We start from the raw sequence: 13,497 nt of genomic DNA, 5'->3' as shown, positions 1-13,497 counted from the left end.
GACCCAGCAAATATGTGCCTGGCCAGTTTGATTAGATTGATCCAATCGGTCTAGTCAGTTCAGCTGTAGTCTATTTGATTTAGCCTGAACCAATTTTAGTCACCCATCATTACTACGTCTTTGCTTTTCCTGATCAGACTGGTCTTTCACAATGAGAAACAACAAACACAATCCCGACTCCTCCCTTTATTGTTTTTATAAAGAAGTATATCCAGAATAAACACCTTTTGCAAGTCAATGAGCATGTTGACGTTCACTAAGATACTTTGATCACTGCAAAATTGACAGTTTTTAATAGAACATATACAATATGACAGTTAACAAAAAAAATCCAAATGTGTTCTCTTATCACTTCCAAACTGTCAGACTTGACTGCATGCAGTCTTTACCAAGCCAGCACACATGGTACAGTGTTTGGAGAAGGCAGCCTCCTAAGCTGACATTTACCTTTTGATATGGAGCTAAAATTCTCTGAAACAAAACAAGTAAAATCACCAAACCCAAAGTGGTGACTATTGTTAAACTCAGTACTAAATGCTTCTAGTCTTGTGAATGTAACTGGCCTGGGGTGTGCTGGACCTGTCTGGGATGACTGGGTTGAACCAGTCTGGTTTCTGCCTCCCGAGTTATGCTGTCTGTGCAGGATTTTTGTTCCAGCCTGACAGGCACCCACTGTAATTAACTCCCTGGATCACTCTGCATGCTCACTCAAACAGACAAAAAAGTGATGGGGGAGAGTATGGGTGCAGGGGGAAAGTGGGGTGAGAGAGAAAGAGAGAGGGAGGGTGACAGGCAGACACATACAGTGATATGTTGACACAGACAGACAAGAGGGCAACAGCTCCCAGTTATGGGATTCAAACAAACACATTCCCCTGTATGGATGGCAATATACGACTGAAGCAATAGCAAGGTTGATGTATAGCTCTGCTCTGTGAGGTGTGGAATTCCCTGGGAAAGGGAAGGAAAGAAGAGGGATGGTGTCCACACTGTGAACTTTAATTACCCACTCATTCAAGCTGCATTTGGACAGCTAATCCCCCGGCTTCCCTTTCTTTATGGTCACAGGAGGACAGGAGTCTGGTGCTCCCAGGCTGCAGTCTCACAGTAAAGTGGACAGCATCAAACAGTGTACTGGCTAGTCATGTACAAGTCATTTATCATCCTGTCCTGTGCTTTTTCATTGCCATCACGGCTTTAAGTCATTATTATTATGATCACTTTTGTCTAGTCAATGGCAACCTGAAAACATTGAAACCATGAGTAGACTTTGGTGATTTAGAGTAAATGGGTCAGATCATGTGCACCGAGTGACTAGAATGTTGCACTGAATGTTGCACTGGATGCATCTATAGGCGTGTGACCAGGCCTCTGTGTATGTGCACGTTTGTGTGTGTTCATGTGTCTCCCTGCGTATGGTAGCTTAGCATTAGCTACATGGCTGCTCACTGGGAGGGATGCCATGGTAATCCTGTGTTTGGCTCATTGTGTCCCCCTCTGTCTTTCCTTCTCTTCCCTTCACGATCACCTCCTGTGTCTGTCACTTTTCTTTCTCACACGCTGCCTTTTTCCCTTCTCCTAGCTGTTGCTCTGTGTGTCAGAATTACAGTCTGTTTGTTTTTCTCAATTCACTATCTGTTTGTAATACAAAATCTAATTATACAGTAAATTATCTATTATCTTCTCAAATGACTTAATAATTTTGGATTGAAGCAGCCTGTTTTATAACAATTACCCCCAAAACTTGCTGTTCTCAGTAGGACTGGATGGGTGAAGTTTAACACTGATGGCTTTTCATCTTCAAAAAATGATCACAAAAATGTTGTTGCTGATGTCATGACAAAAACTGTCTGGTGGCAAAACACAATTCTAACATTGATACCGCAGGTGAAACATGCTACCTTTGCAAGCTCTGTAAATTTCCCCCAAAAAAGGGCAAGTCGATTATTTAAGTAGCTCTGAACAACTGCTGATATGAACCTGTTTCAGTAAGTGTTGGGAGTAATACGAGAAAAGGTGATGAGGGCATTCCTGCTGCTTGTTAGTCCAACAGAAAGAGCCTGATCTCAAGGATTAGCCAAGACTCTTGTTTTGGAATTAGCTCCAAACCAAACACATGACTGACTTTCCTCACACAAAGCCAGCAGTCAGATCAGATGGCTAACTGTAACACTGCTGTCTATTGTGAGGCTAAGAGTCAGAGGGATGCATTTCTTTGCTCCTCCACGAGGCTGCCTCCCACCATATTTAATATTCACACCATATAACAATGTTTCCCATTACTTCTCCACATAATTACGTTTGGTGGGCTACAGCGTGTAAAGGCTTTGACAGAGGAGCCATATTAAACATTTATAATAATTCGACATTTTCCTCCCACTTCAATTACAATGCATGAAAAAGACTTTCTCAGAGTGATGTTTGGTGCAGTCACCCCTACATATGCTACAGTCCTCCTATTTACTCTGTTCTCACAAAATACATCTCATTCATAATTCCATTTCATAAACAACAGATAGGCTGTGCTTTGTAGACCTGGTTACACCTAAAGGAATAATACAAAAACAAATAATGCAAACATTAATTTATCTTCTCTTAGTGCTTGTGATACATGCATTAGACTGCATGATTACAAGAAGAAACAGCTTGTTTAATAATTTATTTCTATAAAGCAAGGCAGATGCCGTATATCCCCTTCATGATGTGTGCTGTTATTTGTTTCTTTCCTGATTACTACACCTACAAGGTTCAAGGTTCAAGGTTCTTTATTTGTCACATGCATAGTTATACAAATAAAGAACCTTGAACAACAAGCATTGATACAAACCTGAAAAACAATAATCGCCTTCATACAATTCAGGTAAATACATGGCATAGTCTTTCTGATAGGACACCTATCACAACAAGAAGATATGCTGACAGTCTATTCTATTATTCATACAGTCCTAGAAAAGGCAATGCCTCCACTTTCACTGTGTGCTGTCACTCAGCTACAAGTGATGCTCCTCGTTTTCACCTCAGTCTCCACGGAACTGCAGTCACACAGTCTGAATAGGAAGCAGACTACGTGCTGAGATTTCCAGATCTCTGTTCATTTTACAACAGTAATACTGTGTTTAAATTCTGAAGTGGATAAATAAAGTATAAGTATTACCAGTAAACCTACGGCATTGTGTTCTTTAAGTGCACTGATTATAATAATTTTTAAAAAAGCAGAAAACAGACTGTCTTACCTGAAGTTCACACCAAGCCACCTCCACCCAAGTCTCGGTGTCTAGGCCTTTATAGACGGTCTTGAAGGCTCCTCTGCCTAGTTCTATGTCAAATTTGAGGAACCTTCCTCCAGGAGAGGTAGCAACAGCTTTCATCTCTGCCTCCTCTTCCTGTTCTCGGTCCCTCTCCTTCCCCCTCGGTACAGGTGCAGATGAAGGAGCATCTTTCCCAGGCTCATGGACTGAGCTGGTGCAAGACGGTTCATGTCCCAAGGTTGCACAGGATGAAGCAACCCCATGCTGCTGAGGACTACTACTAAAGACTGAGTCTGATGAGCGCAGCTCCAGGTGGGGGGCACTATGTGATGCCAAGGTGGGTACATCCACCTCATCGTCTTCCTCACAAATCTCCACACTCTTCCTGAAGAAGCGCTTCTCCCTTCTTAGTCGTTTCTGACCTGTATCGATGGGTAGGGAGGGTGTGGAGAATGAAATAGGTCTGAGTACGGTCTCCTCCTGGGAGGCTTCTCCTCCACCACCGCCTCCTCTGATTCCTCCATCTTCTTCTGTTGCTGCTCTCCCTGCTTCTGTCTGGGAGGAGGATGAGTCCATAGGGGTGCTGTCTGTCCTCTCCCTTTGTTGGTCGACCCTGCCCTCCCACTCCGGGTCCTCCTCCTTCTGTCCATCAGGTTTCTCCGAGGAATCCTCGGTGCCTGCGGGCTCTCCTGGGTCAGTAGCCATGGGGAATGGGCTTTCCCACCCCTGCTAGACCTCCTCCTCCAAACCTTTGTTCCTCCGTCAGTCCCCGTCTCTCTCTTTTTCTGTGGTCACCCTCTCACTTCTTTTAACGTGTTAAGAGACTGCTGTCCTTGATCAAACGGGTCACTCTGTCACTCTTTTCCTCCGTCGTCTTCCTCGGACTCTTTTACTCTGCTGCTTTACAGAAGCACAGAAGCAGGGTGAGATGTTTCTATCTTCACTTTCCTTCTCAACATTGCCTACATTTTCTTCAGGAGCGACTTGTTTGGTGCTAATCAGAAAGAATCAGACATCTCAGGGCTCAAACAAACACAGGAAACCAGGAGGGTTTTCTTCAAGCCAGCTGGGGTAAGCAGCGCTGTTATTATTTCAAACTCTGATGCGGAAATCTTCAAGTAAACCTGCAAGACAAAAACAAAACACAGTCGATTGACATATTTAAATCTGTTGAGAAAAACACTGGTACATTATTTATATTTAATAAGATACACTTGGAATAGCCCCAACAGCCCAGTGTGAATGGATGGAAAGAATGACTTCAAGATATCATCATAATCACATAGAGGGTGAACCTTAAGAAAGAAACATTTTCATCTGTAATTTTAACACAACAAACGCCTCATTTGTGTACAATTAAACCGAAAGAGTCTCTGAAGAATATCCCGTGAGCCTGGTCAGTGATCACACATGGTTTCATCAATCGTCAATCACATGTTTACCAGAGTCTAGCGTCTGAAGTTGTGCTCAACAGCTCCATTAGCGAACAGAAAGCTGCAGTTAGGAGTATACAATCCCAACCATTAAAAATGGATGATGAACTATGGGCCAGTTCGGTTGAGTGTGAATAATTCATACTCAGAGGGATTGTTGAACTGTATGAGAGATACTATCACACATATGCAACAAAAGCCTCATAAGATTACACAACTGTGATTATGATTATCACCACTACAGTATTACTCATACCCTGGGAACCATTTAAAGCAGTGTAATCTTTTGAAACTACTGACTGGCCCTTAGGTAAAGTGAGGCAGAAGTGAACAAAGCAAGTTTCTTCTGAAATAGTGATCTTCCTATAAAAAGTACCAGATTGCTGTTAGGCTTTTTTGGTGATTTTTGTGTCATTGTGGGCAGATGTGGGCAGCTTTCCAGTGGCATCTTTATCTTCACTTCTCCTCTATCACTCCCCACCTGTCCCATGGTATTGTATCTCCCCTGCCTTCTTACAGCAAATGATCTCTAAGTGGCTCATAGCCTGGAGTTACTTTGGAGAGTGCATCTTAGAGCCAGGGTTTAACTACTAATAAAAGTTGCAATAAGGCCCAAAGTCACCTTATGACTAAGCATTTGAAGTTACAGGAAGCATACTAATGGATACCAACAACAGCCGTAGACAAGGATTGTTATGGGAATGTAGTGAATAGGAAGTGCAGTCCAATTCAGGATATTAACAAATATAAGTTTACACCTTCACACATATTAATTTGAAAGTGAACATGTGAAACCTACTGCAATTATGCACCCAAACAATCTGTGGTTACAGCGACTTGGCTATGAAGAAACCCACCGAAGCAGCCGGCCTCAGACCCTGAAATGTCACAGTAGCAAATCTGAACTTGTCTTTAAGCTCGAACAAAGCCCACGGTTACCACAAGGGAATCATCTGGAAGCTCACAACAGCCATTATCTCTTTTATTACAATGACATTAACACTCACATCAAGCCTATTGTGTCTCCAGGCTCAAACGCAGTGAGTCTGAAGTGCAATGCTAGTAGCTGTCAGTCAAACTAATGCGCAATACACTGTCTGTTGACTAACTGCCTAAGCTCCCGATGAACAAGCAATTCAAGTTTAGCAACATTTCCAAGGAACAGACACGTAAGCTAAGAGAGAAGCCATCATCAGCATTAAGCAAGACACACCCAAATACTATAACGAAAGAAAACAAACATTGTAAAAAATCATCAAATAATAACCTTCAAATGTGATGTAATATGTTGTTATTTAGGCTGTTTTCTAGGAATCCGATTGATGAATAAAATATTCAAATATCCACCAAATGAAATACTTCTATCTGTCTTTTTTCTTGCACTTCTCCAATTAAACAGATTAAGTAATAAAGAAAATGGATCGATCAGCAGCACCACTCAAGTGAGGGTTCTTTTTTCTCTTTCCAAAGTCCAGCAGCTACTAGCCAGTTGTTAATAATAAATATAAGGCTATTCTACAACCCAAATTCCAGTTGGGACGTTATGTAAAATGTACATAGACTGCAATGCCGTAAACCCATATTCTATTTGTAGCAAAACACAGAAAACATATAAGTTTGAATTTGATGGTAACAACACATCTCAAAAGAGTTGGGACAAGACCAACAACAGTCTGTAAACATCTCTGAACTGAGGAGACTGGACTTAGAGGAGAGCAATTTTGTACCATTCTTGTCTGATATAGGATTCTAACAGTCCTGGGTCTTCTTTGCATGGCACAGATTTAACCCACATTTGTGGATGGCACAGTATTCATGTACCATTTCTGGCAGTGTTTCTGAGCCAATTGAGTGGTTTCCATTACAGAATGCATTTAAAACATGCTCATGATCTTTTTGAAGATCATGAGCATGAAACATTGACTTTTTGGCCTTGTTCCTTGAGCACGGATTTCTACAGATCTGTTGGTGATATTATGTACCATAGATCAGCGGTCCCCAACCCCCGGGCCTCGGACCGGTACCGGTCCGTGAGTCGTTTGGTACCGGGCCGCGAGAGTTGAGGCTCAGGTGTGAAATGTGTGGTTTTCAGTTTTTTTATCGGTTTTCAGCGTTATTTTGTTATCGTTTTTACCGTTAACTCGGTTTTCCTGGGTCTTTTCACGTGTGTTATGAATAAATCTTCTTTTTTTCGGTACCGGTACTACTTTCATTTTGTTGTATTTATCCGCGACACCTTAAAGGCCGGCCGTGAAAATATTGTTGGGCATAAACCGGTCCGTGGCGCAAAAAAGGTTGGGCACCGCTGCTATAGATGATGAGATAATGACAAAATATTCAAAATTTTACATTGAGGAACATTACCGGTATTCAGAAATTGTTCCACAATTTTCAGATGTGATTTTTAGTATTATTATTTTTATTTTTGTAGATTGGTAAACTTCTTTTTTTTATACTCCAATCATGTTACTGATCTAATTAACATAATTAGTTGCAGGACGTCCCTTACATTTAAACTTTACAGCTTTTTCAGAAAGGGCTTTGTAATATTACCCTTTTCTGTATTTTCTAAAAATTAATTACTTGACATTACTAAGAAATGTGTTTGTTATTATTACTTTTAACTTTTTTTAAAAGAAAAACATCAACAGTGTTTGAATCAAATAGTCCTCAATTAAGTTGATAGAAGATTAACTAATGTTTGCAGCAGCATCTCCCCTGCACTTCCCTCTGATTCACTAGCTGCAGGTAACGCTTCTGGTGAGAGGCTCTCAGCCTGTAGCTATGTTTAGAAGAATCTGACAAATAGTCAAGAGTGTACTTCTTAAAGTTAACAGGGGAGAACAGAATGTGGGGACAGCTGCTAGTTTGCTTATCCTTACCCTTTAGCAAGACTAGGCACCCTACACAGTTAGGTCCATAAGTTTCTGGACAGAGACACTGTTTTTGATAATTTTGCTGCTGTATGTGACAGAAGTGTAGACTATTTTGCAAAAGTATTTATTTACTGTTTAGGAGCTCAGTAATTTACTAATTACAGCCATTATAACGTGCAAAAAACGACACAAAAAAATAATGAAGAAACTGAAAAAGTAAGCAGTTTCACAGACAGATGAAACCAAGATGAGCTTCTACCAGAATGAAAGGGAGTGAAAGGTATGGAGCAAGAAAGAAAACAGCTCATGAGCTAAAGCACATTATTTGCAAACATGGCAGAGGCAATGTTGTGGCATGGAGATGTATGGTTGCAAGTGGAACTGGTCACTAGTGTTTATTGATAATGTAAATGCTGATAGAAGTATCAGACTTGGATTTTCATCCAAGTATTAAAAACAATTGTTAAATCTAACATTATCTTACTTAGTTTTTCATTTCTTTTTTCGGCCTACATATAAACAGCTGTAATTCCTAAGCAGTTAATGCAATATTTTTCTTAATCCCCTTGAAAAAAAAGCTGAAAGTATGCACTTCAATTACTTCTTGACTGATCTGGTGTACAGAAGCACAGCTGTGTCACTGTTTCAAGAACTAATGGAGCTAACAGTATGTGTTTACGATTCAAAATTGAGGTCCTATTATTTTGTATCCAAATTTAAAATGATAAACACAGAAGAAAAAGAGCAGAAAATCCTCATGCTTTAAAAAGCTGAGTCTAGTAAGTATGAACTGATTCAATTACCATAACCCTGTTTCATTTTCAGTCGTCTACTCATTTAAGTGCTGCACCCTGTACCGGACTATCACTAGATAGACTAGATAGACTATCAAAAAGCATGCATCTAATCGAAGACTTGCTGCACAGTGATTAAAAAAACTACAGAAAACTGGGTATGTTTGGGTAACCCACAGAGGACATACTGTAGTGTACAGTGAGTCTAAAAAGGTAAAGGCTAACAGGATGTAGGGAGCATAAAGGGGGAAAAACAACAGCCGATAAAGAGAGGGAAGTTGCCCTTTAAGCAAGAGCTTATTTGCCCATGTCCCCAGGGCAAGGAGTTCCCATGAAAGCCACATACCGGACAGAGTTATCACAGCACATCAAACACGTTCAACCATCACTGTCTCTCACACCCGATCAGTCTCCCTTCCAAACACACCCACATAGACTCACGATACAGATATCAGACGGCAGGTTAGAACAAACTTTATCCCTCTGTCCCTTCAGCACTCTTTGTATCTTTTATACACAGACAAAAACCACACACACAGACACACATCGAAAGCAAACTGTCACTAGCACCCAAACTGCATGTCCCCTTTCAATGAAAGAATGCCGAAAGGAATTTCCTGACACCAGCCAAATGACCAAGCAACTGCCCGTGTGGGCAAGCGTGGTAAACTAAAGTTAAAGATAATAAAACCAATGCTGCAGCTAAAACTATGACATCTTGCTTTGGCAGCAAAATGACTCTGGTGCGTAGCGCGCATCAAGTTCCCGTGTCAGAGCCGTTGTCTGTTCAGTTTTCTATCAGTGCCGAAGTACATGAGAACTAAACAACTGACGTGCAGCAATCCTCCTGCCCTGCAGGCTACGGTGAGGCTCCTGCATGGGAGAACACCTGCTGCTGCCTAATCATTATTGAAATGTGCACCAAAAATCAATGTGACAACTTTGCTTCAGTGATGTGACTTCTGTTCTATTCTCAATACCCACTGAAGCCTCTGTTTGTTTTCACTTATAACTTTTACCTCTATGCTTAAACGTGTGAAGCACAGGAAAAATGTGCTCTGTGCAACTTGTGTTTACGCTCATTAAAGACAAAAGCACAAGTCCTAGACAAACATATATCTTTAAACACAACAAATATGCTGCAATCCGGTTGCACAACTTCCATAAATCACTTCACAGGGAAGCAGAATAATCCCTCAAAACAAAAAGCCGCTGAAAAATTAAGCAGGCATACAAAGGAAGAGCCAGGGGACTGTGTGCGTGTAAGTGCAGACGGCTATGTTTTTGCAATTGAGGGGGACATACAGATGAAAAAAGAAAAAAAAAAGAGCGACTATAAAGTGGCGAGGGGTACAGCAAGGGATTGTAGTTGGTGGGAGCGGGCGGTCAGCAGAGGCAGAGGGAAGGAGTGAGTTGAGTGGGGGTGGGGTGGGGGCAGAAGGGGTGGGAAAAATGTGTGTGAAAGAGAACAAGAGAGCGAAAAGGGAGGGCGGTGGGCTGGCACAGACAAAAGGTGGGGGCGGCCTGATAAAATATGTGCCAATGTTTGTGTGAATGAAAGCAGTGACTATAGCTAAATTTCTGCACCAACAAAAGCAGCTACAGTTGTGCACGGAGAGGAGTGGAGACATACCTTTAGTGTTTAGAAAAGGCTGAAAACATGAGGTGATTATATTAGCGCAGGAATAGTTTCCAATGGCATGTTCTGTGTCACTGCCCGACTCGGTGCAGAAGGCTGAGGGAGAGCAGGGTAAAGGACCATAAACATATAAATGTACTTTAAGTGCACGCCTAAAATCAGAAATAAATTCTTAAAAAATATTTAAATAAATAGAGCTCAGTTCTCCATTCATCATTGATCCCATCATTTTTAAAGCAATAAACACCAAATGTCCCGCCGTGACAACGTCTCGACTCTTAGGACTCGCTCTTGGTCTCATGTGAGCGGTTATCTCACACGGTTAAAATAAGACAGAAGAGGCCATGTGAAAATATTACCACTGGATTTAGAAACTGTGAAATTTTCCGCTATTTTTTATTTTTCATTTGCATAATGTAGATCAAAAAAAGTTAATTAAGCAAATAAATGGGAGATTGCGCTCGCTGCTCTGGAATGGAAATGATAATAACGCATTACTACAGAGACACAATTACCACGGGGCAAAAAGGTTTTCCATCAACTCGTTCTTCATTTAAAATAACAAAACGAATGCCTTGTAATCAAACTTCCAAGGCTAAACTGGTAGTTTCAGATGCAGTTTAGGCATGAAGTTATTATAGCAAAGTGTATTATCAGGTCATTTGCATGTGTCTAGTCTAGTCAGAGGCAGAACTTTGCATACTATCCCTTTGTTGATTTTCTTGACTGAATGAGCACGGTTACAGTGTACCAGGGAGTCAGGGATTAGTAGAAATGTTTAGAAGATCCAATTGGCAAGAAAAAATCTGGCTGCATTTAAGTGACTGATTCATTGAATATGTCTCATGTGCAGATCAAAACCTAACCACATAAAACCACTTCCCGTCTGCAACACTAACTTTTCCACACATAACCAATACAACAACTTGAATCTGTCCAAATTCTCACAACTGCAAATTCGTCCCACAGAGATTTAACCTCCTAGGACCTGGCGTCCACATATGTGGACATCACATTTTGGGTTATTTAGGCCAAAATACTCAATGTTGCTCTACAAGGGCCTGATATCCTCTTACGAGGACGTTATACTGCTACTGTTCTATCAAAATTTTAAACGAATATCCTCATATGTGGCTCTCATTTATTAATTTTTTTTTACATTTTTAATTTATTAATTAATGCCGTGGAAGAGTTCGGGTCTTAGGAGGTTAAAGAGGAGATGGAGGCCGAGTGATATGGGGAGACAGGCTAGAGGTAACACAAGGTCTGAGAGCTGCTGGCCAAATTTTGAATGGGCCCAATGTCAAGCGGAAGCTATTTAGAACAACACAGGTCTCAGCTGTTGGCCACAGATAAAATATAAAGGCAGATGTGTCTGTGTTTAACGGGTATAAATACTTTTTAAATTTCAATACAAAATAAAAAAAAAAGTTGAGACTAAAGTGATTATTTCTCCACCTCGACTACACAAGTGCTTCCGCACATGTTGCTTTCTTCTCTGGAGCCCAATGAAAAATATCGAATCCTGGTTACCAGGATCAAACACACAATTATTTGTTCTCTTCCCATTAGGGAAACGCAAGGCTGAAAACACAACAAGGACTTTTGTCCAATCCAGGTCAAGCATGGGAGAGTAGAGTGTAGGTAGCACACACGGAGTACTGTTCACCGAGAGAGGGAATATGTTATCTAACCCTGTTTTTTTTTTTTTTTGTTCTCTTCCATTCCCCTTTGCGAGCAGAGCTGTCCAGTTCTGAGAGATTCCTATGGTCCAGGTGCGGGAAAGGCTCCTTAATCAGCCAAAGTTGAAACAGGATTACATGTCACTAAATTGGCTTACCACTCCTGGAGTTCCTATGAGCCTTCCCATTCCCTCAGTCACTGAACTTTCATGGATGCTGGAGTACTCTGAGCTCAGCATAGTGTTGATTTCAGGAGTTTAGCAAGTGCCCTCTCTAATGTTTTGAATGCACCACTACTACTCTCATCTGGATAAAACCACTGTTTTGCTATAGATCAATGGTGAAGTTAAGGGAATGCATACATTTATAAATATTATATCAATACCTTTTGCTGCTGATGGGAGACAGCAGGGGTGATTTTCATTTTTTAACATTAATTGGCAAATTGCTTAAAGCCCCCATGATGTGGCCGGTCACGCAGTACTCACTGGTTCGTGTATGTTATTCATAGGTATATAAATACATGGTACCAACACAGTGATGCCTGGATGTGCATGCACCATGATGTACAGCTATTGGCTAGCAGATAGCTCAGCTGACTTTGGAAACGCCACGCATAACATAGAGTACAATCACGATACAGGGCGAGAGCATAGTGACTGAGACGGCTGACACCATCACAAAAAATAAATAAATAAATCATCAAACCTCCAGGACTTGCCCTGAGCACATTTCAAATCACTCGAATGATGGGCTCACTGTTGGTGTGTGAGGGCCCGCAGGTCTGCACTAAGTGTTTTAACACCGCGTGAATTAAAATGGAATATTATGTGTCGGGATGATAAACACCTCCTGAGCGATCTCTTAATACCCAAACAGACGGACAAAATAACAACAGCACCTCACCGGGGCACCACAGTCCAGTAATCACGCAAATTACTATCTGCACTGTAAATGAAAATAACAACAAACATCACTCACCCAAATGCAACATCGCAGCTCGTCGGTCCAGCGTTATTTAGACTGAATAGCTAGCAAACTCACAGAAAACTGGATATAGTCGGCTATCTATCTACAAACCTTGGTGTTATTTACAGGAGATTTACACTGGACTTTCTGCCTACAAAAATATTTTACACACGCTCAAAAAATGTATAATAAAAAAGCTTCGGCAAAACAAAAATAAAAAATCCGCTGGGTTCGTTTGTTGCTGTCGTTTTTTTTCCTCTTTACATTTTACAGGCTTCTCGCGGTGTTGTCAGGTTGAAAATCCCCACCGGAGTCGTCGATCCTCGGTCTGTGTGAGACACGGGCGCGGAGCACTTGGGATACGTGTATCCAGTTTAGACGATGCTTGCCGTCGGTCTACAGATTTTCTCACTCGCTGCTCGGTTTGTCGGCTCAAAGTTGACCAACCCGCCATTCATGTGTATCCGGAAAATATCAGCAACTTATGTACATAATTTACAACGTACGAGTCCAACGGCCTTCTGCAGTTTCTCGCGTGTACTGAGCGCGCGCCGCCTGCCAGTTCTCACTTGCCACAGGGCTCATCATCAGCCAGAGGACGAACACAAACCGACAGTTAGCTTACTACGCCACTAGAGGGCGATACGCCGCGTGTTTATGCCCGCAGTTTATCGTGTGGATATGGTGATGCATTCAAATGCTCGTCGTAAAAAATCTGTTTCAGGGGAGGAAGCAGGGTTTTCAGCGGTCTTGCAAAGGCAATTGAAACATTATGTGTGACTGACAGAGACACGGCTGCATAAATCTATATACTATTATAAAAAATAATTAATTCAAACACTATGTTTATATGTGT

At 41.4% G+C, this 13,497-nt stretch overlaps 1 protein-coding gene across 4 annotated transcripts in view; it reads right to left on the bottom strand.

Moving 5' to 3' along the window:
* Positions 1–13,233, bottom strand: part of wnk3 (WNK lysine deficient protein kinase 3) — a 36,903-nt gene extending 23,670 nt beyond the window's left edge. For all 4 annotated transcript variants that reach the window (XM_026153524.1, XM_026153526.1, XM_026153527.1 and 1 more), the window contains exons 1-2: positions 12,654–13,233; positions 3,234–4,372 (exon numbers count right to left, since the gene is read on the bottom strand). In XM_026153524.1, coding sequence (XP_026009309.1) covers positions 3,234–3,953 — 720 coding nt within the window. In that variant the 5' untranslated portion in view covers positions 3,954–4,372; positions 12,654–13,233. The remainder of the gene's footprint in view (positions 1–3,233; positions 4,373–12,653) is intronic.
* Between the last annotated feature and the right edge of the window lie 264 nt (positions 13,234–13,497).

The sequence above is a fragment of the Astatotilapia calliptera genome, chromosome 20, assembly GCF_900246225.1.
Source record: "Astatotilapia calliptera chromosome 20, fAstCal1.2, whole genome shotgun sequence".
Lineage (NCBI taxonomy): Eukaryota > Metazoa > Chordata > Actinopteri > Cichliformes > Cichlidae > Astatotilapia > Astatotilapia calliptera.
The sequence above is the reverse complement of the archived record's forward strand: the minus strand, read 5'-3'. Positions and strand labels throughout refer to the sequence as shown.